Genomic DNA, 27911 nt, shown 5'->3' with positions numbered 1-27911 from the left:
CGCCCAGTGCGTTGGAGTGATAATAAACATGCACGATTATACGTAGGTGATAACCACGTAATAATTATACGACATTTAGAATGGCTATCAAACAGCGTATTGCCATTGGCAGTAAGGTTATAAGACATAAACATGAATACTTTACACATTAAAAATATGTATTACCCCTGAAATCAACTTTGTGCACATAATTAACGGGTGTTAATTCGGTGTTCCTTCAGCTTCAGTGGACATAATTTAAGTTCTATTAATAACACATTTGGGCATATTGAGGTAGATACTTGTAGGTCTTTAATTTGTATTATGCATACGTCTTGGATGTATACTATGCAATTGTTTAGCTTAATGTTAACTATATTGATGCAGAACGATATTTGTTTATAATACTTTATCAAACAACTAACTTTCATTTGTATTATGTATACGTCTTGAATGGTTACCACGCCATTTTTTAGCTTTTTGATGTTAAATATATTGAAACAGAACGATATTTGTTTAAAATACCTTATCAAACAACTAATTACAATTAATTTCCATAAAACGAGAACTACCGGTACAGTATCAATGTAGGATAAATACAAATCAGGAGAACTGTATATGATGGTCACTAGATGGCAGCAATGTTACATAAAGACTTGGGAGAACTGCTACCGAAAGAAAGTAGTTTTTTTAAAAAAGGTTCATCATACAGTCCCTGTTGAAAGCCTACCCTGAAATCCTTTGCCATCAGCCATAAGCCACGCAACAAACATTATATTTGGCACAACATCCTATATATAGTATCTTAATTGTGTCTTTGGGAGTCAAAAATAACCACAGACAAAAGGTGAAAACATAATTTATTGCACTTGACTGGTGCTTTTTGAACAATTACAGTATAACAGAATGAGGTTCCAATACAAAACCGAAGACCATTTGCAGGGCACACATTACTAGGTCAGTCCTTTTCAAAGTCAGATAGGGGAGATTGTGTCCCACGGGCATAAACAACACACACACACACACACACACACACACACACACACACACACACACACACACACACACACACACACACACACACACACACACACACACACACACACACACACACACACACACACACACACACACACAAATGAAGGCGACCTATTTTGTACATAATTTGTATGCATGGCTTTTTTTGCACCCCCCCATTCGAGGAGACATGATTAGCATTCCTAATAAACAGTATATTTAAGTCATTCTTGTATCATTTGTGGGAACACTTTTGTTTTTGCTTGGATAGACATGGACGGTAAACAAGCAATGACCAAATTAAGTGGATTTTGAAATGACATTTCATACAGCTTCAATCAAAATGAATGTCCCTCAAGAACATGTGTTAAGCATTAACTAACTATAGGCAAGCTTGGACAAAGTAATTCTGTAATTAAATCCTTGAATACCCCCCTTGATATAGGAGCAACCCATATAGCAATCCATACAATAATACAAATATTTATTTAGCTTATTTAACTAATATACAATAGAGAGCTGGCGGCAAGTATTATAACAAGATGGCGTACAATTTGTAAGTTTAAGTGTTGGGAAAAAGGTAAATAAAAGAATAACCAGTTTTCTATTCTAATGGTTAGTCTTTCTAAAACTGGATCTTTGGCAGTAAATGTACTGTGTTTCAAACTGCAACAGACTTCATAGTTCGCCCCTCATCCAGGTCACTTAGTTATCTTAAAAAAAATAGTATATGTAGTAGTAGTTAGTTGCTCTAAGGCAGTGTCAAAATCCGATATTCAAATTTGTATTCTCCTGATTAAGTAATGCTCGTTGTCATTTTTTTGTTGTTCCGGACCAATGCCATTTTCCATGACATAATGTAAAATGGGCTTCAATAAAACATTATTTGTGGATTTATATGCTAGTAAATAGTTTTGTGCTGTACATTTCCTTAATCTTCTCTACCTCTCTCCCTCTATCCATCCATCCATCTCTTCCAGTCTCTTTCCCTCAGCAACAAATAGCTCTCCTGTTTTCAGTAAATAAAGTTACAATAGCATCTTTAAAACAGGATCAAGCCACATCAAATGCCAAAAGCCAAAACAAACAAAACATCAAAGTTATAGTTAGAATTTGAACATTTCTAAATGCCTTAATTTCCCCCCCGAGACAAACAAGAATGTAAAAGACCTGGTGGACCGGATCTAACATGGTGTCTTTATGTGCTTCTGTGGTTATAAAGGTCTGTAGATTGATTCCTATGTGTGCATGGGGTCGGTGGTAACGTCCAGTGTTTTCATGAATGTACAATATCTTACTATATTGTGTGATGTATGCTAATGTATTTGTTTGTGTCAATGTTTTTCTTGTGGACCAAAATATACAACCAGGGATGCACTGAGAGCAAAAAAGGCTCACGACAGTTAATATGTTTTGTTGTTTCAGTTTAGTGATTTGATATAAATGTATAGACATATAATTTCATATGTCCGCAAACAGACAAACCGGGCCACTGATTGTAGTCCAATGAGGCGTTACTTTATTTCTCTTACTGTACATTTCAAATCAGAATTGACCATCTTTAACTGACACCCTATAGTTGAGTGGTGGTGTTTGTCGGGGCAGTGTGAAAGAACCGTATGACTATTTTGATAAATGAAACAAACAGGAAATTAATGTACTTTTCTAAAATATGGTCATGTTGGCTCCTTCGCTGCAGCTGACCCCTCTCTGATACATCCCAAAGTACTAACATGGGAGTACCTTTGGCCGGGGAATAGTATGTGATATGTCTCTACCAGCCTGCTAGGTGACTGTCCATAACAATAATTTAGATTTCATAATACAACACCTTTAATAACACCCTCTACCTTCTGTGTCCCCCGCAAATGACAGAATCCAATAGAGATCCTGTCTCATCAGTGCATCCCTACGTTCTATTGACGGGCCTGTGTGTGTGTGTGTGTGTGTGTGTGTGTGTGTGTGTGTGTGTGTGTGTGTGTGTGTGTGTGTGTGTGTGTGTGTGTGTGTGTGTGTGTGTCTGTGCGTGTGCGTGTGCGTGTGCGTGTGTGTGTGTGTGTGTATTTAATGATCCAGGTTGAACAGGAGACCAGGCAGTGCGCGGAGCTCCATCTGTGGGAGCAGCCAGAGGCAGTAGAGCAGCAACCACAGCAGCAGCAGCAGGTACAGCTCTCGGTCCGGCAAGGAGCCCTCCCTACACACACATATGCACGAAGAACACAAATAAAGACACACACAATACATGTTTATGTAGTATTTTCTTTCATCCTAAACAAGCAATGCATTTACAATTGCCGACTTCCACGTCCCTTCTGATTGGTTCCCCAGAGCTACCTGTTCCCCTAAGGAGATTAATAATGGAACCAACCTAAATCAATACAGCCGTCAAACTGTGGCCTCAGGCTGAAGTAGAGTTAAAAGGAGCCTGTCTTGCACACACAGACACACAGACGCACAAAAACACACACACACACACACACACACACACACACACACACACACACACACACACACACACACACACAGACATACACACACACACACACACACACACACACACACACACACACACACACACACACACACACACAGATGTGTGAGGCCACTCACTCGTCAAAAACATAAAGAAACACTTACCCAAGGTCAGCGTTGTTGGAATTTATTTTGATGATCGGCACTATCATCTGCTTGTCCTGTGAGGGAAGAAATAACATAAAGCGATTATAAGATAGGAAAGCTACTTGACAATTAACTCCTGAATGTCGGCCGTGCACTGATGTCCTCGTCCCGATGGATCTAAAGCAGGTTCAGACGTTGTGTGAAACCCACCAAGGAGTTGAGGGCACCGGTGGCCTTTCGGTGGCGGAGAACGGTAGGTATGAGGTCATCACCGGGCTGTCTAGAATGTTCTTCATTACTGCTGTGAGAAAGAAACAACGGGCAGAGTAGAACCCCAAATGAGTCTCGGGTGGGTAACACAGGGAGCCGTCAGCTTTTAACATTATTAACAATTCAGATTTGTGCATGCTGCTATGCAGCCGTTATTTTCCTCAGAACAAAATGTTGTGACCCAGAGTTCCCGTTATGGAAGTTTAAGGATGCTGTAGCAGCACTTGAGTGTCATTGCTAAACTATCAAGTATTATCACACTTTTCTGGGGTAATGTAGCTGGTGAAATCATTTTGCTATGTTTATCGTATCGCTTGGTCTGCCAGTTACAACATGTGAATGTAAGCCTGCTGCTCGAACACAAAGCCACATTTGGTCAAAACATTGTCCATGCTCGCATGGAACTTCCGAGGAACGCTTTGGGGAGATTTCGCTCCCCTCCCGCTCCCTGTTTGTCTTTCTCTCCTGGTCTATAAATAGCAGGCCTACCTCATGGGCTCAGTGTTTCCCTTGGCGATGCTGTGCGCTCTCCCTTCATCATCGTCCCCGCTGAGGAGTCTGTCCTCCCTGGGTCCCACCTGCCCTCCTGGCCCCGTTCCTCCAATCACCACAGCAGGTGACTTGGAGGCGGAGCCTGGGAGCTGCCTGCATTCCAAGTCTTTGTCCACCCCCTGAGTGAGAGAGTGAGTGAGTGAGTGAGTGAGTGAGTGAGTGAGTGAGTGAGTGAGTGAGTGAGTGAGTGAGTGAGTGAGTGAGTGAGTGATTGAGTGAGTGAGTGAGTGAGCGAGTGAGTGAGTGAGTGAGTGAGCGAGTGAGGGAACAAGAGAGAATGAAGGAGGAGGAGGATTTAGAAAAAATAGCCATTGCTAATGCTAACATTGCTAACATTGCTCTATGTAGAAATATTCATTTATTTCCATGTGAAATTAAATTCTATATATTCACACACACTAACCTCAGCAATTTGTATATAAAATGTATGTCAACAGTAGTCCTATCTGATCATTTTTAATTGAGAAGTAGGGGAATGAAGATTCGTAAGTCATATAACGTGTGTAGTAATATTGGTAAAAAATAAATAATTATATATATATATACTTGGGGGCATTAAAAGCACACACACTCAACATCTGTAAGGACCCAACCCACCCAGGCCATCAAAGACATCAAAGCCATCAAAGCTGAACTAACAGACTGAAGTACAGCTTCTTCCCTAGAGCTGTAGCCTCCATCCAGCCATCAATGTTTACCTTCCTCACCCAAGTGCCTTTCATTTATTTCATATAGATTGTCGCTACCTGACCTGATTTATCTGGTTCTCATCTACTGCTGCTTGCCTCTGAAAGTTCACCAAACATTATTATCTTGTCTACCTACAATGAAAACTTAAGTGTCTTGTGTCCCTTAGGTGTTATATTACCTCGTCCGTCTTTTCTATTGCCATTTTCCCTCCACTGCCTGCGTCGATGTCTTCATCGAGTGCCTCGTCTTTCTCCTCCCATGTGTGGTCGATATCTGTCAGCAGAGGGTCTGAAACCGGCGCCGGCTGGAGAGCGAACACCCCGAAGACCGAGGGCAGGAGCTCTGTCTCCCTCTCGGAGGGCTCGGCCAACATGGCGTCCTCTTTGTCTGGGTAGAACAGATCCATGGGCTCCAGATCCTTCCCAAACCGCTCTTCTGAACGGGAACCGTTGTCCGTGTTGTCGTAAAACGAGTCCACCGTGGTGTGTTTCACGGAGGGCTCATTCGTGGTCGGCCCCTGGGCAGAGGCACCAGGGTCCCTCGAATCGGCCCCGTCTTGACCGTCTCCGTCTTGTGCCGCCTCTACCAAGTGTACGGATGCAGGGTTCGAGGTTTCCTGGCAACCGTTGTGTGGATCTGTTGAATCGTCGTCGTTGAGAAACAGGTTAATTTCCCTGGCTTCAGCAGCTAAACCCACCTCTGCCTTAACCGTCGAGGTTAGGTCAAAGTACAAGTCACAAGGAGACACAGGCTCCTCTTTGACATCAACTAGTTCTACCTTCGCTATGATTCCACACTCGGATGAGCACAATAAATTTTGTTGGATCCCATCGTCCAATAGCCATGCCATTTGTTCTGGATGCGAACATTCATGGGTTTCAAGAACTTCTGTGTTTTCTTTCAGGGTTGCGTGGCCATTGAACCCTCCTTCATTTGTCCCGTCTTGTGTTTGTGAATTCTGGACTTCATCATTGTCTGTTTCCTCCATGGTTTCCATTTTCTGTCTGTCCTCAAGAGGTGAAGATTTACTCTGACATGCCCCTTTCGTTTCCGGCTCGTCCAAGCTGCTTTCTCTGCTTACATGTGCTGTCTCAGTAGGATTCTGTTCTTCAATAACTCCTGCTTCTCCACTGAGGTCTATAGCTTTCTTTGTACATTCAATGTCTTCCTGACCACCTGCCTCAACACTGTCGTGCTCTTTGATTTCTAAGAAAGGGTCGGAGGTTAACGAGTTTGTGTTGAGCTCTGGCTGTGACAGGTCCGCCCCCACGGGTGCTGACGAGGTACCTTTCTCTGAGATCACCTTCTCTGTTCCGTTGCAGAGTTTCAGAGAAGGAGGCTCCTCCAGCAAGTCTGGGCCCAACCCAAGAGGACTGCTATTCATTCCTTCATGCTCCCGCTCTGCTTTGTACTCATCCGTGTTCTCTTCAGGCACATGCACGGCCGCCCAATGGCTCTCGTTAATGTCAAAGTCGGCCTGGCCTGTCTCCTGCCCCTCCCCTTGTTCTACAGCCAGCTGTGCTTGTCTCCCCTTGGAGCTCTCCATGGAACACAAGGAGCCCACACCTTCATCCACAAACAGCTCGGGGGTCAGCGCCTCATCCGGTGTGTTGTCTGCTGGGAAAGGCACGGGGCCCTCGTCCGCTGGAGGGTCCTCTGGGTCGGGGGTGGCCCCGACGTCCCAGGCGGTGCCGCTGTCGCACAGCGAGCCGTCGCTCGGGCTCCCGGCCCCCCAGTCGCCCTCCTCATGCCACGAGTTGGGCGAGCCGATGGCGGAGTCGCCGACGGCGGAGGAGGAGTCGACAGGCGAGTGGAGGTAGGACGGCGCCGGGGAGCGCGAGGTGGAGACGGTGAACACCTCCGTCACCTCCGGGTCCCGAGGGTCCCGGGGGTCCGCGGCGCCGCTGGCCGCCGGGCCCGGGTCCAGCAGGGAGTCCTCGCTGGCCCATGAGCGCGCACCGGCGCGGGCCGGCGTGTGGGCGAGCGACACCACCACGCCCCGGTCTTCCGACACGGAGGACAGGAAGATCCGGGGCGCCGGGTGCGGCGGGCGGTCCTGGTCGACGGTGTGGGCCCGCCTCTTCAGGCGGCTGCGGTCCAGGCTGTTCTTTATCTGGTGGTCGGCGTCGAGGTCGCGCGTGTTGAGGCGGCCCATGGACACGCTGCGCTCGATCACCAGGCTGGGCTGCTCCGGCTGCCAGAGGGAAAAGGACCGGAGGAAGGAGAGTGGGTGAAGAAGAGGATAGTGGAGAAAATAGGAAGAGGAAAAACAAATCCAGGAGAGCATCAAAGGATTTCAGTGTGGAGGAATGGCACGCTTTAAATAGATGAGGAACTAGGGATGCATTCTGTGTTCCTCACCTCCTCCATGCCGGGAAAGTGTTCCAGAAACTGGGACACATATGTCATGATGCACTGCTCTTCTGGACGACTGATGATGACATCTGGAGATATAAAAGAAAATTATATAAATTGCAAGTGGGTTAGGTTATATTGTGGATTTGTATACGAATATGATTCTCACATGCATGTCCTTACGTTTCATTGTATATAAATCTAATCTAATTCATGATTCGAATTCGTATACATTTCCACCGTCATAATGACACGAATCACTAGAGTTTTCAAAACACAACTTTTGGAGGCCAGTTAGAAAATAAAATATCAGAGTAATGGACGATGGAGATATAAATTATCATTAAATGACATTAAATGACACATATTCTCAATGAAGAGTATTCAAATGGTTCCAAACCTTTCAATTCTTAGCTACCACGGTAAGCTGCTAGCATGCGGCCCTACCTTCTGGCTCCAGGAGGCGTGGGATGCCCAGGGTGTAGTGGGCCGTCCTGAAGGCCTCCTCCAGGTTCTCGCGGGGGGTCCGCAGCAGGGCCCGCCTCATGTCCACCAGACTGGGGTCGATGGACTTGATGACGGCCAGGAAGGCCAGGCCACTGGTCCAGCTCTTCCCAAAGTCTTGCACCGCGACACCATACCTACAGGGTGGAGGGGAAACACCCAACAAGAAATTGTGGGTAAATCTTAGTCGAACGTTTCACCCGCAATCTGGGCTTGATTCTTCTGCCCGGGTTGTTTTTGACACGTCCCATGAATATTTATGTTGTTGTTAGAGAGCAGAAGAGCTGCAGTTAAGAGAGAATGATTCAGAATACAGTGAGTTCGACAATACAAGTAGCCAAATAAAAATACGTGACACAGACACCATCTGATGAAAGAAGTGTTTGTTTCTTTGTCACACAAACTATGGCCAGAGACAGTCCCTGGCACCAGAACATAACACGTGTGTGATCCCGCCTGTGGCTTCTCATTTTAGTGTTGTGTTCTCAGTCTTGTTTTTATTCAAACCCTCGCTCCAAAGAACCATTTGCCCACTTAGCCACCAGTGCTGAGCGTGTCAGGAAATGGCTTTTGGTTGTTAATTGTTTTCATGTCAAATTATCCATGAGCAGGACAATGACCCCTGACAGCCCACCAGCTCTTAATCACTCTGAATAGGCTTCTGAGCTCACCTTATTAGATGACCACGTGGGGTGGGCCCCTTTAAGGTGTAGGCCTGATTTGATTTGATTCATGCACATCCAATACCCAACAAAGCCCTTTCTCTTAGAGTAGTAATGAATGGTCCTTGGCATGTGTAAAATACTTCTAACTCTAGTGCTGATGGGTGGTCTTATATTGGCAATGCTATTTTAAATGTAGCACCTCAAATGTTCACATAATTTCAATGATCTTAATCCACTTTACCATTTGCACTCCTGACCCACATTCGTCAAGCTTACAAAGAGCCACAATTCCACTACCTTTACCTAAATGACCACATCAAAAACCAAAAATCTGCAACCAACAGTAAGAACAACAGCAGACAACAACATAACACAATAAAAAAACAACTGGTGTCGGAGGTAGAGACACATTGAAATAATTAAAGAATCAAAAAGCAGTCAACAAATAAAAATAAATGTCAGAAAAACCCTTAATGTAAGGGCTATTTCCTGTTGAGCCTGTCGATAGCCAAATAAACAAAGTAGACCTTAAGTCGCTAAGTCCTCCTAGCTCGCACCCTGAAACAGCAGTCAGAAGACAGACACTTTACAATTCAAATGTCTCTCTGACCGAAACCACGTTCCAGGAAGTTTTTTTCACTCACGTGATCACTTGCAAATATCGGTAGTCATAGAAACCCTACTATCCTACTACCCTGCTACTGAACTTATTCAACAATTGATCAATATGCTAACCAGGCATGCTGCATAAGCAGGTTATCCTCCAAGTTTAAAATAGATCAAAATCCCTACGACTCGAATAAATGACCGTCCAAACACTTCGAGGTCACCATCCCTGGTAGTGTGAACTTTTAGCCAAGTCAACAGACTGGTTGCAGAACTTGTACTACGCCGTTATTTTGATAATGAGGGGTGAAAGCAAAATCGAAGTGGTCTCGGGACGCGCGCATAGCAACAGGTGTCGCTAACAATCCGTCTGAGACATTCCCTTCAGTTCAGTTGGGTCTGGATCCTGTTGAAAGCCCTTTTCCAAATATAAAGAAATGCTGCGGCCAATTAGAGCTTGAATGCCTGAAACACCGTGAGGCCACGGCCATATTTGGAAACCAATTACTGCCCAGCCAAGGCCTGACTGACATACACTGCGGAACACAGACGTGATGAGCCGGACCAGGCTACCCTAGATAAGCCTACGCCAACGCAAACACCCGGTCCCCACCACAGAAGAAGAACAGAAGGAGAACAGAAGACGCAGGTTGAAGAACCAAGGGGCCGCCTCGGACCAGTACTGACTTGCGCGTGCGTTTCTGCACCCACTGCAGCAGCTTCTTGATGGCCCGGCCGGGGCCCGCGTGCCCGGGGCCGGGGGGCCCCCCGCGCTCCTCGGAGGGGGTGCTGGAGTGGGAGGTGTCCGAGTCGGAGCTGGTGGGGATGGACGACAGGCTGGAGGTGGAGGGGAACTGGCTTCGGATGTTCCCCGTCAGCTCCTTGATCTGGGCGGATGTAGGGGGGAGAGTAGGGGGGGGGGAGGCAGGAGAGGGTGGGAGGGTGGATAGGGAGCAGGTCATATCTGTTTTGTATAGGGGTGGACGTGTTGAGGCGAGGGGATGGTTGCTTTGCTGTTTCGTACGGTGCATTTCTAATGCAGCGAGGCACTGGGCTGTGGCTTTCATATTTCCATATTCACGGGGTTTTGCCTGCGTACGGATGCAAAAAACCTATGGACGTCCCATGGTGAAACAGATTTGCTATGACCTATTACTCAATACAGGATTATTCAGCGCAGGCTTTTCATTTCAGAATGGGCCTTACGTAAGCAGAGAGCAGCACTCAACAGCAATTAAACAGCAACCAAACGACACTTCAAACCAGGAGCACGACAACATCAGAATGTGTGCGGTGCAGATGAGAGCAGTGCAGAGAGCAGGGGCTGCTGTGGGTGAGGAAGCGTCAACCGTACGTGCACACTCGCCGTGCTCACACACCGGGACCATCAGTGTGGGCTTACATAAACTCTGAGCTAACGGCTCCATCCATCCCCCCCCACACACACACACACACACACACACACACACACACACACACACACACACACACACACACACACACACACACCCCTTCCCCCTCCTTCTCCGGAGCTTTGCAAATGAAAGCACTCAGGACATAAATCTGCATCCATACGTCTCCATTATACGCCTATAATAAATGATTTGGTTTTCATTAGATTTTCCAAAGGCAAGGGGAGCGAATGAGACTGAAAATTGAATAGGGGGGATTCAGAATTGGTGCTCGGGAACTAATTGAGGATCATAACAAAGAGAATACAAGGTTGAAGAACTTCAAGGAGAGAGATGGGTATTGCATTACCATACTATGTGATTTGGAGTTTGAATTGTCTCAATTGCCATTAAGGTTAAGCCAACCAATCAGCCATCCGACTATGAAAGAAGCTGATATTGAATCAAAAGGCAGAACTTCTTTTTAAACCCATTTTTATGATCTCATGGTTAATGTATTTCCATTCATAATAGTATTTCGATATTATAATGTATATTGTCAACAATATATCTATATATATATATTGTAAATTCCTATGTGGACCACCAAATAGTGCATCGCATACCACCAGTGAGAAACCACAGTTTGAGAACTGATGTTCCATTGTATTGCCGTACACACTAGATTGAGTTTGAATGGCCATCAACAACTCATCAACACAAATAGCAGACAACAAACAAACAGCCAATAGGCCTGGTGTACTTACGAAAGCCTTAAACTGTGTACATCTATGCACACTCACTTTGTTAAAGTAGGCAGGATGTTGGACTCTGTCACAGAGCCAATCAATAACAAGGATTAGAGCAAAGCAAGAGGACGGAGGGCGTCCAATCAGACACGGGCTTTTACCTGGAAGAAGAGGATGATGTTCCAGATTAGGCCCAGGATGATTGAGGAGTTCCCGTCAGCGATGTCGGACGCGTCAATACTAACCAACTTGACCTGTGTGTGAAGACACACAGACACAGACACAGACACAGACACAGACACAGACACAGACACAGACACAGACACAGACACACACACACACACACACACACACACACACACACACACACACACACACACACACACACACACACAAAACACTTTGAATAACCAAGCTATTGGAAGATGGTAGGTGGGTTTTAGTTGTATTATTATACTCTGTTTTAAATACTTTTGATACTAGTATAAGAATATACCATAATGCCCTTATACGAATATACCCTTATTTAATATTTCTTTAATACCCTTAATTGTCTATTAAAAATGAAATTACAAAAATGCTATCTTGCTTCATGTTGTTGCGTAACTTACGTTTCTCTCTTCCAGGAAAGTGAGGACCTTAGCAATGTTGTTGAGTCTGAAAATACGGTGGGAGGACTTCTTGAAGCCGTGAAGCTAGAATGGATTCAGTAGGAAAATTATACATTATGCTGGTGCCACTGAATAGTAGTACATTCATATAAATGATGAATTAACTCATGAATCATGCAGAATATGCATACAGTAAACATGTCTCATGGATGATTTAAAGTCGCAATGTGTCACATTTGAACTAGCTCGTAGCTTAAATATCAGTAGTCAATGCTGTCTGATAGCGATTTCAATGATGTTATCAATAAATCACAACCTATGACGGATATTTTCAATGAATGAGAAATGCTGTCCAGCTCGTACCTCTCTCTTTGTTTACAACAATCTTACTATGGACACTCACAAAAAACACTTCCACACACCCACCCACTACTACTACTTCTACTACTACAACTATACTACTACTAGTGCACCTACTACATCTACACCTTCTACTACTACTACTACTAAACAGTATTGATAAAAACATTACTAATAGCAACACATAGCAACAATTTTGTCAATCAAAATATCTTCTACTGAAACAATATAATTAAACTACATGGCCTTAGTTATTGTAATAGTAATGTGTTTGTGCTGCTCTCACCAACTGGCAGCCAGACAGCTCCTCCAGCAGGGCCATGAGAACACGGCCATCTTGGATGTCCCGGAACAGGTCCTGGACCTCGGTGGGAGGGTCACACTGAGAACAGGCGAGGGGGAGAGAGGAAGTTAGGCAGACTGAATCCACCAGTAGGCAACTTCTGCTGCACGATCAGAGGTGGCATCGCACATGCACATGGCTACATAGGAATGCATTATGAATTCGTTATTGTGAATTCATATATAGTGATTGTGGTTTCAGATCTTCTTGATTTTGTTTTTGTTATGTTAAGATATATTCATTCCCTTGTCCTGAATGTTACATTAACGTTTAATTCTACAAGTTATTGAACCTAGTTAGGTGTTCTGCAAAAAATGCACATTAACATTTATTGATTCATGGATTATTGATTGTTTAACCAACGTGTCATGAATGGTGTCAAATAGATTGTGCTTAAACCGTAGCATCATCCGATTATTGAAGTCAACAATTAGTCTGTTTGGGTTATGACGTGACGAATGTCCTCATTTCCCCTGTGAGAATGGGTGCCCCATAAGCATCTCGTCCAGAAAACCCACAGGAGTGGACCCGAGGCGTACTCGCCTCCATGAGAGAAAAGAAAAAATGCTGACACAAAAAATAAAGACTGGGCTCGGGAAGAAATCTGCACCCCTCGCAAATCGAAACGCTGTCTTTATCACAACAAGCCATTGCTCGATAGGTTCTTAAGCAATCAAGTTGAATTGACACATTCATTTGCTTGTCTGCAAACAGTGAACTGGTCTACGGGGGAGGGGGGGGGGGGGGGACGCCAGAAAGGACTGGAACTTTCCAAACACAGCCGAAGACAAGTGTATGATTGTCTACAATTGGTGGGACAGAGAATTGAAGCCGTGCCCGACAGCGAACAGAGGAACAGAAGAAGAGAGAGGCTTATTGTGCGTGTGAGAAAACAAAAGGAGCTTAACCACACAGAGTCAACACCCGGCCACCATTCTCTCCTCCCATCCGTGGTTTCGGTGACTCGCAAATGATAAGATAGCTGCAGAGCCGATATGAAAAGAGGGGGCGAACAAAAAGCGCTGTCCAGTGTACACAACGACGTACAGACTGCTGTAGGGGCAGCAAACAGAGCGCAGTGCAACCCCGTCGGTGGTAGATGTGACTGTCAGCGCGTTTGCGTTACACGTGTGTTGTGTGTGTAGGCTTATTTTTTATGTGCACATTAAACTCAAACGCCCGGTGCGATTAAATGATGATGACATTCACAAAAAAGGCATTGATTAAAATGAAATGCAGAGCAATTCGAAAATGTGTGTGTGTGTGTTTGATAGGAGCATACTTATTTAATTTGGCAGGGTGATTGGGGATTAATAATAAATGTATAGAAAGGTAAGGGATTTACAAATTGAAACCAGACGCACACACACACACACACACACACACACACTCTCACAAACACACACGCACACACACACACACACACATATAACTGACTGCACTGGGTTGCTAATGCTAGCTAGCAGACAGCATCCCCACGCGAATTCTCTTAGATTAGCCCTTGATAGTGTAATAAAACTTTAATGACACACGCTAGCGAGTCCCCCCCCCCCATCCCCCACATCTATAATTAAAGGGCGTTCGAGGCGGGGGTGTGGATGATGTGGCCCCTCGGGGGGGGGGCCCTGGTTTAAAACCCACATGGTGGGACCCCATACACCCGAGCGGGGTTGGCTAACGCAACGCTTCACGGGGTCGCTCGTGGTCGAACAACGGATAGCGGGGTGCAGTGTACACAGCGACGGCCCAGTAGACGACACACACACACACACACACCGAGTGACAGTAACAGCACGACCACACAATTACTGGGGCGGGGCCGTGGAGGTCAGGACAGGGCTCTGTTGTGTGTTCGGCAGACAGTCAGTGTTTATGTGCGGTGGAGGCCGGCGTGCAGCGGCTGCCTCTGCCACAGGCTTCCCCTGGGCCGGTGGACCACAAACCTTTTCCAAGTGGAGGTTCATCCATCGGGTGAAGGTCCGCTTCTGCACCACCTCTCTCTCCACTGGGAGAGCGAGAGAGAGGGAGGGAGAGAGAGAGAGAGAGAGAGAGAGAGAGAGAGAGAGAGAGAGAGAGAGAGAGAGAGAGAGAGAGAGAGAGAGAGAGAGAGAGAGGGAGAGAGAGAGAGAGAGAGAGAGAGAGAGAGAGAGAGAGGGGGGGGGGAGAGAGAGAGGGGGAGAGAGACAGATGTAAATGACAGGGTTATACTGAATACAGGTTAGAAGTCCAGATGGAGATGGATCACTTTATGAGTCACCACCAGCAGTGAGAATAGAGCAGCAGGAGTAGCTGCAGCTTCTATCCACCCCCCCCCCCCGTGCCCCTCTCCGTCCATCCACCCACCCTCTCCGTCCATCCACCCACCCTCTCCGTCCATCCACCCACCCTCTCCGTCCATCCACCCACCCTCTCCGTCCATCCACCCCCCGACACCTTGCAGCCGAGCATGGATGGATCCACCCACCATAACCCTTCTGCTGACTTGGAACAGGCGTCTGCGTCACCATAGCAACACCAATACAAACCCAAACCAGACGGAATGACCATGTCTGCCAAGTACCAACATAGAACTATACACAAATAATAGTATAACTTTATACCACCAATGTAGAACAATAATATCACATAAACACTCAGAATTCAGGTTTTATTGTGATAACATACACCTATTGGTATTACTATGGATATATTTCCACTCATTATCAATATATTCACACATGCCTCTGTAGTGAATGTATACAGTGCAACACATTTACATTTACATTAACATTCAGGGTGTTTAGAAGACGCTCTAATCCAAAGCGACTTACAATAAGTACATTTGTCAGAAGAGGGTGAAACAATATATCACTGTCGGTAAGGGTTAGGGTTAGGCTACAGTAAAGATCATAGAATAGATCATAGATCATAGTTCCTAGAAACAAGTGCCAAGCACTAACAAACGCTCAGGTCAGACCATTCCCTGAAAAACAGATATAGCAGATATAGCTAGGTCTAGGATAATAACAAAGGCACAACAATGTGTTGGTCTGGAGACAAAACCAAGACAACTTGTCTAGTGGGGTAGTCTAAAACCAATTACCAATCTAAAGTATACACGTGGCAACAAGTATTTTTGTGAAAAATAACAGACATTTATTCAACCCCCCCCCCCCCCCCCCAGAGGCGTGGCAGTCACCAAGGCACACATTGGTAAATACTATTGTACAGCTGATAAATTGTTGCATTGTTACTTTGTAGATTGCTGCTGCATTGAACAGGGCTTTTATTTTGAAATGTATATCATGGATAAATAAAGAGTTTCAGCAGGGGAACTTCATGGCAGCTCAGTGTTCCTAAATCTGCTGCTGGTGCACCAAGGACGTCGGCGATATGCCCGGTGGAGACCCAGTTGGTATTCTGGCCTGCAAACCAATTCTTCGTGTCATTCAGGCTCTTCTCCAACCCACTTGTCTCCACCATTCATATCTGCGGCCATGTTGACACATCCATCCAAATAATGACTATATGTTTTCTGAGCCTCATCCCCCCTTTTCGACGTAGTGTTCGCAGCAGTCAGCCGACATTTGATCTGTATTCACACGGTGCGGACTGCAGAGCCGGAGCCCATTAGTCTCAGCCGGGAGACGTGTGGAGAAGAATGAGGGAGAAGATGAGAAGGAAAGGTGAGCAGAGGAACAGGAGTGAGAGGAGGAAGATTGGTCGGGACGAGCGAGTGAGGGGAAGGAAGAGGACTAGAGGTGGTGGAGGGGAGAAGGTTTAGTTGTTTTTTACATTTTCAAATCTGGTACATTTTGGAAGGAAATGTTGGCATCCATCCTCATTTTATTTGTATTAAGGTGGTACAAGTATGTATTAAGGTGTTAAAAGTATAAATAACAAACTCTGTCGTTACAAAGTCCAGAAAAACAAAATCTCCCGCGGTCATTTGTTCAAACACCAACACGTTAATGCTTGTTGAATTCAAACAAATTCAAACAACCTGAAATAAACTGAAATAACCAGACTGTTGGCCACTTAAGCTCGATAAATCACCACCGCTCACAGAGTGGAACATAACGGATACACGCTGAGCTGTGTTCCACCGAGACCGGACACTGTGACCTCATTACTCATAAATATGTCAAAACATTCCGCCATTAGGGTCTCATACTCGGTGCTCTCTATATAGGAGGGGAGTGGAACACCTCGCCCAGACCGGGGCCAGGTCCGCTTAAAACAAACCAAACCCTGACTTGGACAGCACACCTGGAAAAACAGGTGCCAACGGATCTGAACCCAAATGGATGGACAAGCCTTCTTAATCTTCTACAAGTGCAGTGCCCTTGCGATTTTTGCGATAAATACTATTATTACTATAATAATATGGTACATATTGTGGCAAGCAGCACGGGAAAGACAGGAGGCCAGGTTAAGCAGAATACAACTCTCGTGCCGCACACAACTCTCGACTACGAGAGCACACCTAACATGAAAACACACTTAACCAACCAGCTTAACATCTTGGTAGCGGGGTCGGAAGCGCCAACTACACAAATACAGCGCAACCTAGGCATGCAACAACCCTTTCACCCCACAACATGTCATTTGGTGCAGTCAACATTGTGTCTATGTGATATGTGTGTTGTCGGACATTAGACTGCCAATAGGGTGCCAATAAAAGTATTTATATTTCAAGAAATATATGAATCCTATGGTCCCGCTATATTGGGATGTTACTTATTGAGTGTGCATTGGAGATGTATTTTATAACACAGGTTATGACATCAGGAAGCTTTAGATACTAAAGCTACCTGAGGCCTCTCAGTCACCCTAGCAAAAGGCACTGGTCAACAGTGTTATTCTATAGTAGATCTCATCTAGGCTCCTCCCGTGTAAATAAGGCAAAGATAAGAACCCTGTTAGAGTTTAACAGCGATTCGGTGAGACAGCTAGACAAGTCTGTCTCGACACTACTTGTCAAACTGTGACTTATGAAGAAATCACTACAAACTCTGGTTTTCTGGCCGTACTGGTGCAAAGAGAGACACCCTACTTTTAATGAGATATGTGGTCATTGTTTATTGCCTGATGGGGTGCAAATGAAACGATGGGGGACTAACAATGGTATTGCTCATTTGTGTGTGAGTTTAGTTTTTATGAGATATGAAGTAATAAAATCTATTTTTATGAGAGATTTTTTAAGTACAGCCTCTGAAACTTCAACATCTGTAGTGCCCGGAAACAATTCACTGTCTCGGTCAGAGTGGGCAATATACACAGAGCACAAACACAAATACATCACACATGTTTTTCCTCCATATTTAGCATAAATACGGTAAATGCCAAGAAGTATCTTTTATCCTGAAGGGGGGGCCCATTTCCCCACTGGCCTGGATGTCATTGCCCCATGACAAATGGTTCAGAGCAGCCGTGGCACAGAGCCTAGGGTGGGGGGGGAGAGCAGAGACCTGGACGGTTCACTGCTCCAGGCACTTAGAAACCAGAGGGACAGCAGAGAAAGGAGGAGAGGAAGTGGGGAATGTGGAGAGACAGACATGGGAGGAATCGAAAAGAGTAGCAGGATAGAAGTTAACATTAGCAGGAATTAAATGAGAGACAGACGGACGTCTGCAAGATAAAATCGTACCTCAGTGATCCGTTTCCAATGGCAACTTGCATGCAGTGTTTAAATTTAATTTCCCCCAAAATGGCATTGTGCAACTCAACCATGTCTTTTTTGAACATAAGGATTTTTGTACGTCAGGATGGGATGCAGAATGTTCATTCATTAATTAATCATATAAATGTCTTGCTAAGTGGTAAAAAACAATGTATTAATTAGCTTAAAAGGAATCTCAAACATCCACCCAGGCGTGCATGTTCCGGTGCTGCTACTAGCACCTCATCAATATTCTCCTCTTATATCTGGGAATATGATATAAGTTGTGCATATTTCCGCAACAATTGAACTGAATTGACATAGTGATTGTGCTGAGGCCTTTTCGGAAACGCAGAATGTGCCCTGACACGTGTCAGATTAGATGGATTAGGGTGTGTCCTGTCATGTGTTCAGTGCGAGAAAATCCCATATGCAGATCATAAAATGCATTTAATGCATTGAAACGACCGTCAGGACCGTCACGATCAAAATAGCTTGTTTCCATGAGCACCCAGACCACAGACCTCTGGTTTTGTTTATGCACAATGAACGCGCTTTTTGTATTTACTTCCCCTCAGCATATACTGTTGCAAGGGCCCCGAGGCAACCTCTCTGTCTGCTGCGTCACCTGGAATGTCCCCTCATGCACCTGAGCTTGGAACATGATTCGTGGCCGGGTTCGGGGGGGGGGGAGGTTCCCAGGTCCACCACCTGGTAACGTAACAATAATCACCCAATCTTTTTTTTTTTTAAAAAGGGGGCTTTTGCTCTGTTGGAAAAAGCTTCTCTTTGGTCCAAGGACAAATGTGCAGGGGGTTTGGAAATGTTTAAAGGAATGGATTATGATAATGGGTATTTATTTGTCTACAAGACCAAATCAGCATCATAGAGGGCTGCACCACAAATCATAATGGTACCATGATATAAGATTTGGCTAAAAGTCTCCAAACTGAAAGGACCTGAGCGCATGGCTCTTTGAGGGGATCATCCGATTACCCCACTCCTTTGCTCTCCCAAAAAGCCAAACGTCAAACTTTGATCAAATAGTTATAGATGTCTTATTCAGCTATCTGATAATACAGATGAAAGCGTACTCATACATGTCTCAGTGTAGCACGGAGGATTCTCTTGACATGACCCTCTTACATCAGAGTGGCATGAAGGTATTTTGTCTAAAGCTTTGCCAATGGTTAACCGGACTTCGAATGTTATGGAGGACAAGTTCATTATTTTTTTGCTATAGGTGTTTATTAACATTTAGTTATGGCGCCAGTCTGATTTGCTGGTGAGGTGGACACACTCATGTCATCTTGAGTGTGTGATTAGTTACCCTTCATTGTGTGCAATAAGATAGTGGGGAATAAAAGAACAACTACCTCCATCATACTCCTGTATTGGCATTGCATGAATCATCCAGATAAGAGCACCTTCAGATAAGGCCCATGGGAGGTTTAAGCAATGTATACACATCAGTTATTCACATTACAAAGCTCATATTGTTTTTCTCTAAACCAAACAAGAGTCCGATACCAGAGTTTGTCACTTCCTTACACAGGGAAATCCTAAACAATTGGAATAATATCTATCCAGCATAATACTAAAACACTGAATGTAAGACGTCAATAGGGGGTTTCAACTAAATGCCCACTGCAACTCACTAGTACCATATCATAACCATTAATAGACTATTCCCAGTAACTCCAGTTTGTCGTGTGTATTGGATCTGTTTGGAGATCCAGTCTGGTGTGTGTATGTGGTATGTTTGGAGCTCTGGTATGTGATCTTGTTCGGAGATCCACTATGTGACCTGGTTGGAGATCCACTATGTGACCTGGTTGGAGATCCACTATGTGACCTGGTTGGAGATCCACTATGTGACCTGTTTGGAGATCCACTATGTGAACTGTTTGGAGATCCACTATGTGACCTGGTTGGAGATCCACTAACCCTAATGTTAGCAAAATTGGGTATTTTATTCCAAAGCTTTGTTAAATTGATTAATGTTAAAAAACATGGATTCGATTTTTTTAATTAAATGAAATATAAGGTAGAAAGAGGAAATCCCTAAGACCTATTCTATTCACAACAGTTTTAGTCCTAGGACTAACAGGGTGAACCATTGAAGCTTCCAGATCACGTCTGGTAAAAGGCTTAACATAAGAGCCCCAAAGTCAAGCGACTTAATGTCTCATCACAAGACTTTCCAAGAGGAGGGAAGGCCCCCATCACTCTAAACCCGCCCCATGGTACTCTCACCACTGACTCATGGGCTGTCAGGGGACGTTTTGAAAGGTGCACATTTCTAGCTCTCATAAAAGCCTTGGCTTTCACAGGCTCATCTAAGATCACCTCCAGATATCCAAGAAACACCACTTACACAGACAGACTTCTGTTCCTAAGAGGATACAAGTGCACGACATGTTGGAAGTTTGCACCACAGAAATGTAAATTTCTTTGCCCGTTACCATGGCTTAGAAATCAAAGGATCTCTTTATTGTCGAGTATCACAAAGGAGAAGAGATTTAGTTAAAAAATAAGGATTTAGATATATTCATTAATATTAACATCATCCACATTACAATATCATCGGGTGGTGCATTGGTCATAACTATTACAAAGGCCTGAATACTTTGGTTGTTCTAGTGACTTTTTGCATTTTAATGAGTTCACCCTCTCCGTCTTGCCCATTCCATTTTCTTGATATCCATATAAGGATACAGTGTAATACCAATTCATATTTACAGCAACCAGTTTCCCTGGAAACTGTGTATTTTGTAAATGTGTGCGTGTGCAGCATATATGAAGCCTGCTCACATAACGAGACCATCTTAAAACAATGTTGGCCGGCCCCATGCTGAACGTGGTCAGGGAAGTTAGTGTTTAGTGTTAACCTCGGCTCCTGCCAATAAACAAGTTGACCTCAGTCAAACGCTGCTCTCAAAACACAGGACCCTGAGCTGACCTTGGACAATAATTGACAGTGTGGAGCATCGCTGGGACAATGCGGTCCATCACTTGTCTGAAACCAAGGTCTCAGCAGGCTTATCTGCCCCTTGGTGATGCCATTATACTCTACAACATTTTTTAGGTTTATCGTTTTGGTGAAATAAAAAATATCTACATATATTTATTGATTTATTTCTGCACCTAAGAGCCTCAATTTGTCTTGTTCAGTACGACTTATGGCTGCTTCAGGCTACATGATTCTTAGATATCTCTCCACGATTTAACATTTCACACTATGAGATCACAGAACCACGAAATCGGTCTTTGACTCCTTGGAAGACTGGACACACTTCAAACTTTGTATCAAAGATTCGAGGGTGCGATACTCTACAATCTTTACTTTGTATCGTTCACGTCACGCGCAACGCTTGACTGTTCCTCAGTCTAGTGCAGTGATGTCTAGTTAGTTAACACTGCCTGTGAGCTCCAGCTGTTCGCGGGGTTCTCTCGCACAACTGGTGGCGGAGTTCCCTCCATGCCAACGCTGGATAAATTCTGGCATTCCAAACTTTTTGTCGTGGGCTTTTCGAACGTCGCAGATGAAAATAATCGTAGATCGTCACATGACAAGACTTCGTCTCGTCGCTCACTTTTCAAAATCGTGTACGATCCTGCATATTTGTCAGCGACAAACAACTCTGGGCAATATCAGACTGAATTTGTGTAGTCTAAACCAGCCATTGCACTAACTAAGGTGCAATCCTCAGCCAGGTCTAGTCTGACTAGATGGGTGGAGGAGCGTTATCTCAGTTTGGTTTCCAACAGGGGTCATCACAGTCCCGTAGGACCCTTCCAGGACCTACGGACCACGTTATATTAGCAATGCGTCACCTCGCTTCACTGGGCCGTCGCCTCTGGAACCCCTGTCGCCTCACCTCACAATTAACAAGAAAGCAACAGCCTAATTTTTGTTTAATGAACCCCCCTCGAAGGCTAATCATCCCACAAAATAGTATTGCCACTGTTGGGTTCTGCTTTTAGATTAGACATGGTAGAACTGAACGGTCTTTAGAGCAACGTTGACATTTCACACCAAGATTAAATGGTTTCTCTTTGAGGTCCTCCTAATGCTCCTGAGAATGACTATGACTAAATGTTTCAGGTGCAGTGAGCGGTGAGGTTGCAGAATACGACCAAATGAATACCCCCTCCCCCCTCTCCTCTCCTCACCCGTTCCTTTCCATCGACTAGGAGAAGCTACTAGTTTCAAACTAAAGCCTCCTTTGACTGCCAGTAAACCCTTTCTTTCTGACTGGGGAAACTTCAACCTTACCAAAAGAAATACCACAAATCATAAGTTGAAAATAAGTAAGAGAGGAGGAAAGGCACCAGGGGGGGCATCACTTCCTCTATGGCAGATATAAAAAATAACAGAAAGTGCAATCAAGCCCCCATTAGACTATAGTTAATTTGGGAAAGTAGACAGGAAGGCACCTCGCTCACATCTCAAAGACGATATCCACAAAGGACCGGAGTCTAGCCTTTTGTTCAAGCAAGGGAGGATTCGATTGAGCAAAGGAGGGCATCATGTATCAAGTGCCAAGATATCTGACGCAGCTAACTAAATGCACTCTTAACAGCAGATAAAACGATGGTTCAGTATGCAATCACAGTGATCAGGCGCAATAACAAGCAAATACATCTGCATTAACTCCACCTCGGAGAGGGTTATGTGGGTGGAGAAGTGTTTCATAATGGTGTGGGAGGGAGAGTGAGTGGGTGTGTGTGTGAGTGTCAAGAGATCCATTAGATGACAGGTCTGAAAACCACTGCGCCCTGGAGTAGGACTGCTCAATCATAGATAAAGTTACACATTGCAACTATTTGTAATAAAAATTATGATAGAGATGTGACCGGACCTGTAGGGCCCTTTTTATGTCGGCTTTCCAACACTTAACATAGTGTTGTGTAGGTCTATGACAAAATACACTACATTTCCTGTATTACCTTATTGTTTATATTATATTGACTCTTATGAGTTGTTTTCAAACTTCTGTGATAAAATACCAATCCATTCAATGTAAATAGTATATTTTTGTGCTAACAAAAATAAATTGAATATCGAAAAAAGCCCTGTCCACTTCAACAGTACCTTTGGGGTATTGGAGTTGCAGTGCAATGTATAGTACAATGTATGCATATTTAAAGTCACTGTAGGTATGATTTGAGAGTTGTAAAGACAGAGGACAGAATCAAGCAATATTAGGTCAATAAACAATCCAAGAAAAAAAAAACCTTCTTTGCTCCCTCCCTCCCTTAGTCTCCAGCATTGGGGGTTGAAATGTACAATCACGCACCTGTGGTTGGGCTATAATAAAGCTGTGAGTGTGGGAACATGATTGACAGGCAAGATGGATATGGGGATCAGAGCATCAAGGCATCAAGAGATGTCCTGATTATTCAGAAATGAGGTCTTAGAGACTAAATGTAATAGAGGAGACGCAGTCAACTAGAGACCGATATTATCACAGAGCCTTTCACCCACTAATGGCAGACAGATGACTTTATTGCATTACTTACAAAATAAACTCAAATAATAGGCTAGCCCTTTCACTTTAACTGCAGCACCTTTAATACCCTATGCAACAAATCGTCTCACAGTACCAATACTTTTATTTATTCTTTACTGCTTTAGAGGGTACACTTTACAACCAAACACCAGCCTGGCTCAACAAAAGGTAACGGAAAGCGAGTGTTCAATAGAGGGATTTTACGACGCCGCTTCATATACCGAGCTGCAGACACACCTGCATCTAATAAAGCAAAGGAAAAAAGGAAGAGAGCAAGACCCTTGCCCGCCAGTTGCAGACCTCTGAGGAGTGAGCTCACTCAGCTCACCCAGGCCTTACGTCACCCAGAGGTGCACTGTTTACGTGACAATATATCCACTGACCTTTTAAAACCACCACCAGGGTATTTTTAGAGGGAAGGCGGACTTGGGAATGGTTTCATCGTTTTGTTTAAAGAAAAAGCCTTTTTGTTCCTCTTTAAGCACTTACAGAGCAATTATGGCAAACTGTTAAACCATAGGGTGGCTACTTGGGCGATTTATATTACGCAGAAGCAAGAGACCTGAACACGGCGTACTAGCGTAAGTGACGAATAATTGAAGTTCATTTATTTGTGTAAATCAATGTTTAATTTACCTCCTTTCCGATCAGTTGTGTTCCGAAAGGGCTTCACAGGGCCAAAAAGTGATTTGTTTAAGCCTTACTCCTTACCTAAATGCTGAAATGAATAGATGGAAAAACTGCTGTAAACCCCAATGGAATCAACCTTGAGAATGGACCTACTGTAGGAGAACTGAGTTGGATTGTGCCACTTGACAACCAGGCATTACCTAGTCCAGGCCTTTTAAGGTTACGTACCAATTCTGCGGTAATTCAAGTTTCCATGAAGTGTTTCAATGAAGTCATTTCATTAGTTGTGAGGTGAAAGTCCAACGTGATCTCATAAGAACCTTCTACATTAAATGTCAACTTAATGGAAGGTTATCATTGAAATATAGTCAAGTCCAACTCATTTTGTCCCTGCAGGGTCGTACCCCTTAAATTACAGTGTGGATCAAGCCTCCATGTTCAGACTGCGACAAGACTCAGCTGGGATGCAATGTCCTAAATCATTAAGCTTGTTTTTAATACTTACCTATGCCTAAACTCAGTTTAGTAGAATGTTCCTTGAATGCATAAGTAGACTCTCTAGAGTCTCATCATGAAGGTTACAGTGCTGCCCTTTATCGCTAAATGGACAAGTGTATCTTAAAACCTCTGATCTCTAAGGTAAAGCTACAGCGATGAAGGAGTTAATCGCTAGTACAAGACATTTACCACTTCTCACCTGCATATTCGCACAGAAAATATCTCCTACGTAAACGTGTCTGGGTCGTTTGTGAGAAGCCAACGGCATTGACTACGGACTGAATGGTCTATTTCTGATGATAGCTGAGTACACATTAGAGGTTGGCTAACTATCTTCTAATTAAGAGGAAGTTAGAGCCCAAGAGGGACCCTCTAATTAGTGATCGACTCAGAAAGCAATCTGAATTTTAAATCACAGAACTTCAAGGCAGCCACTTGTAAAAAAATATGTTACGTAAAAATGTGAGCGGTTCATGTGAAGAACGAGCTATGGAAGAGGCAGAAGGGAGAACAGCCCTATCCAGGCAGATGAATACTGCATGAAAAATCTGCAGATGTAATCTGAAAGAGCATGAAGGAGACAACCGTGGTATGAAACCACTCACCCAGCCTTTCTCAGAGAAGACTTCCACGGACTACAAATGTCGGTCTATGTCGTGGTCTTTAGGGGGACTTGATGGTTAACTCCTCATCGTTCTCCTTATCCAATAACACAGGACCAGTGTTATCCCTGATAGAGCATATAGGGCTACCGTTTTGGCTAGTTTACATCAAGACTGAATGTGGTGGCCTCATCCCCCCTTAACAGTGTCTCTGGGATGGGTGGTCTTCTGGGAGCAAGTTCAATAACCGCTCTGATTTGACTATAGTGAATAATAACATATACGTTTCATTTGAATAGAAACACACTTAATCGAATGTCGTCAATAATGTTTACACTTACACAGCTCCATTCTGGACTACTTAGTTATAATTTCATGAATATCACCTTTTTGAGGGAGAAGACTACAATGCATTGAGATTGACTTAAAATAATAAGGTTGATTTGGATGGTGTGTCCATTTGTGTGTGTGTGTGTGTGTGTGTGTGTGTGTGTGTGTGTGTGTGTGTGTGTGTGTGTGTGTGTGTGTGTGTGTGTGTGTGTGTGTGTGTGTGTGTGTGTGTGTGTGTGTGTGTGTGTGTGTTTGTGTGTGTGTGTGTGTGTGTGTGTGTGTGTGTGTGTGTGTGTGTGTGTGTGTGTGTGTGTGTGTGTGTGTGTGTGTGTGTGTGTGTGTGTGTGTGTGTACACAGTGTCTGGAACATGCAATGTGGGAATGCACTTCTTTTGAGACTTGCAAACTATAACGAGGCTCCCTCTCTCGCTTTCTCCCCATCTTTCTCATAGTGTTATGTAAGCTCCTCGTGCCACTGTTTAATGCGCTGCTCATCTCGCTTCTCCCCTCCACACCTATCCAGAAGAAAATAGCTGTGACCATGGTTAGCTTAGATCTGGAGCCCCGTTTGGGATGCAACCTTCATGAAACATTGATAAAACAATCATCTAACCGCCCACCCCTGCAGACGCTAAACCTTCTCCTCATGCATTATGTATTTTAACGACAATTTCTTGTGGTGAGAATGGAGACACATAACCTTGCCTGCAGAACAACCCAAAGAATAGTGGTTTGGAATATATTGATGCTCAAACACTTGTTGCCTTGTTTGTTGATATTGTCTATACCCTGCTACTGTTACTACTGTTACGGTTAGTTTATTATGACGGAGGAGAACCCCAAGCAATTCTCAAGTTGAGAATTACTTGTCAAAGTGATTGTCTGAGTTGTTCTTCTGTGTAACCTAGTTTTGGTCAACCGGGACAGTCGCCAAGGGCGAGGCAGGCGAATCCACAGGTGAAGTTGTACACAAGCAACAGTGCACAGGGAACAATCGCTTTTCTTCATGGTATTTATGGTACCTGGTATTTACGATAAGGGCAAGAAGATAAATGAGATGAGAGAAAGTGCGGATTGAGGCGATGACTGTCACGCATCCTTCCGTAAAAGTTGCAACTATACATAGTATCATTGTGCATTAAAAAAATACTTCATACCAAACCAAAACCATAGTAACGCAACCGATGCATGCATCTCAGCGACTGCAGTGTAACACGGTGGCTATAAGACCGCAGGAACATTGTTATGCATGGATATCGGATTCCCTGAGGAGGACCGTACCTTGTAGATTCTGCACTCGGATGTCGCTGATTTGTCCGATGAATTCCTCGCGTTCGAACCAGTCTTCCCACTCGTGTCCCGCCATCTGTTCCCACGGGACAAGTTGCAAGTGGCAAGAAGACCAATGCGATGCAAAATAGAATCCCGGTAGGAAGCAGGCTAGGTGGTGGAGTAGTGAACTCCAGAGCCGCTCCGACTCTATTGTGCGGGGAGCCGAATGGAAGCCATGTGTGTGTGTGTGTGTGTGTGTGTGTGTGTGTGTGTGTGTGTGTGTGTGTGTGTGTGTGTGTGTGTGTGTGTGTGTGTGTGTGTGTGTGTGTGTGTGTGTGTGTGTGTGTGTGTGTGTGTGTGTGAGCGGTAAAAGAGTTGGGGGGTAGAGGGGGGAGGTTCAAGAAGACCCAGGCCGAATACCCTCCCGCCGGGATGACTCTGCTCCGTGCATTGTTATCGTTGAGTTTCTTCCCGTGACGTAGACAGAGCTCTATTTTGCCGATGCCAGGAGGTGTGTGTGTGGGGGGGGGGGAGCGAGAGAGAGAGAGATGGGTGGGGGGGGAGACGGAGAGAGAGAGAGAGAGAGAGAGAGAGAGAGAGAGAGAGAGAGAGAGAGAGAGAGAGAGAGAGAGAGAGAGAGAGAGAGAGAGAGAGAGAGAGAGAGAGAGAGAGAGAGAGAGAGAGAGAGAGAGAGAGAGAGAGAGAGAGAGA

The 27911-nt window shown here is 44.5% G+C and overlaps 1 protein-coding gene across 2 annotated transcripts; it reads right to left on the bottom strand.

Annotated features, from left to right (window-relative positions):
- Positions 1-822: 822 nt before the first annotated feature.
- Positions 823-27694, bottom strand: clmna (calmin a). 2 transcript variants are annotated; one of them, XM_030355816.1, is made up of 13 exons: positions 27210-27694; positions 14655-14716; positions 12655-12750; positions 12009-12092; positions 11559-11651; positions 9945-10144; positions 7930-8123; positions 7489-7571; positions 5306-7321; positions 4375-4556; positions 3826-3913; positions 3634-3689; positions 823-3190 (listed from the first exon to the last, which is right to left on the bottom strand). In XM_030355816.1, the coding sequence occupies exons 1-13, from the start codon at positions 27292-27294 to the stop codon at positions 3061-3063; spliced, it is 3369 nt and encodes a 1122-aa protein (XP_030211676.1). In that variant the 5' UTR covers positions 27295-27694; the 3' UTR covers positions 823-3060. The 2 variants fall into 2 exon arrangements, with proteins under 2 accessions (XP_030211676.1, XP_030211675.1); XM_030355815.1 differs by having other exon boundaries at positions 3826-3916; positions 27210-27691.
- Between the last annotated feature and the right edge of the window lie 217 nt (positions 27695-27911).

This window comes from Gadus morhua, chromosome 5, assembly GCF_902167405.1.
Source record: "Gadus morhua chromosome 5, gadMor3.0, whole genome shotgun sequence".
Lineage (NCBI taxonomy): Eukaryota > Metazoa > Chordata > Actinopteri > Gadiformes > Gadidae > Gadus > Gadus morhua.
This window is presented reverse-complemented; position numbering and strand designations above follow the sequence as displayed.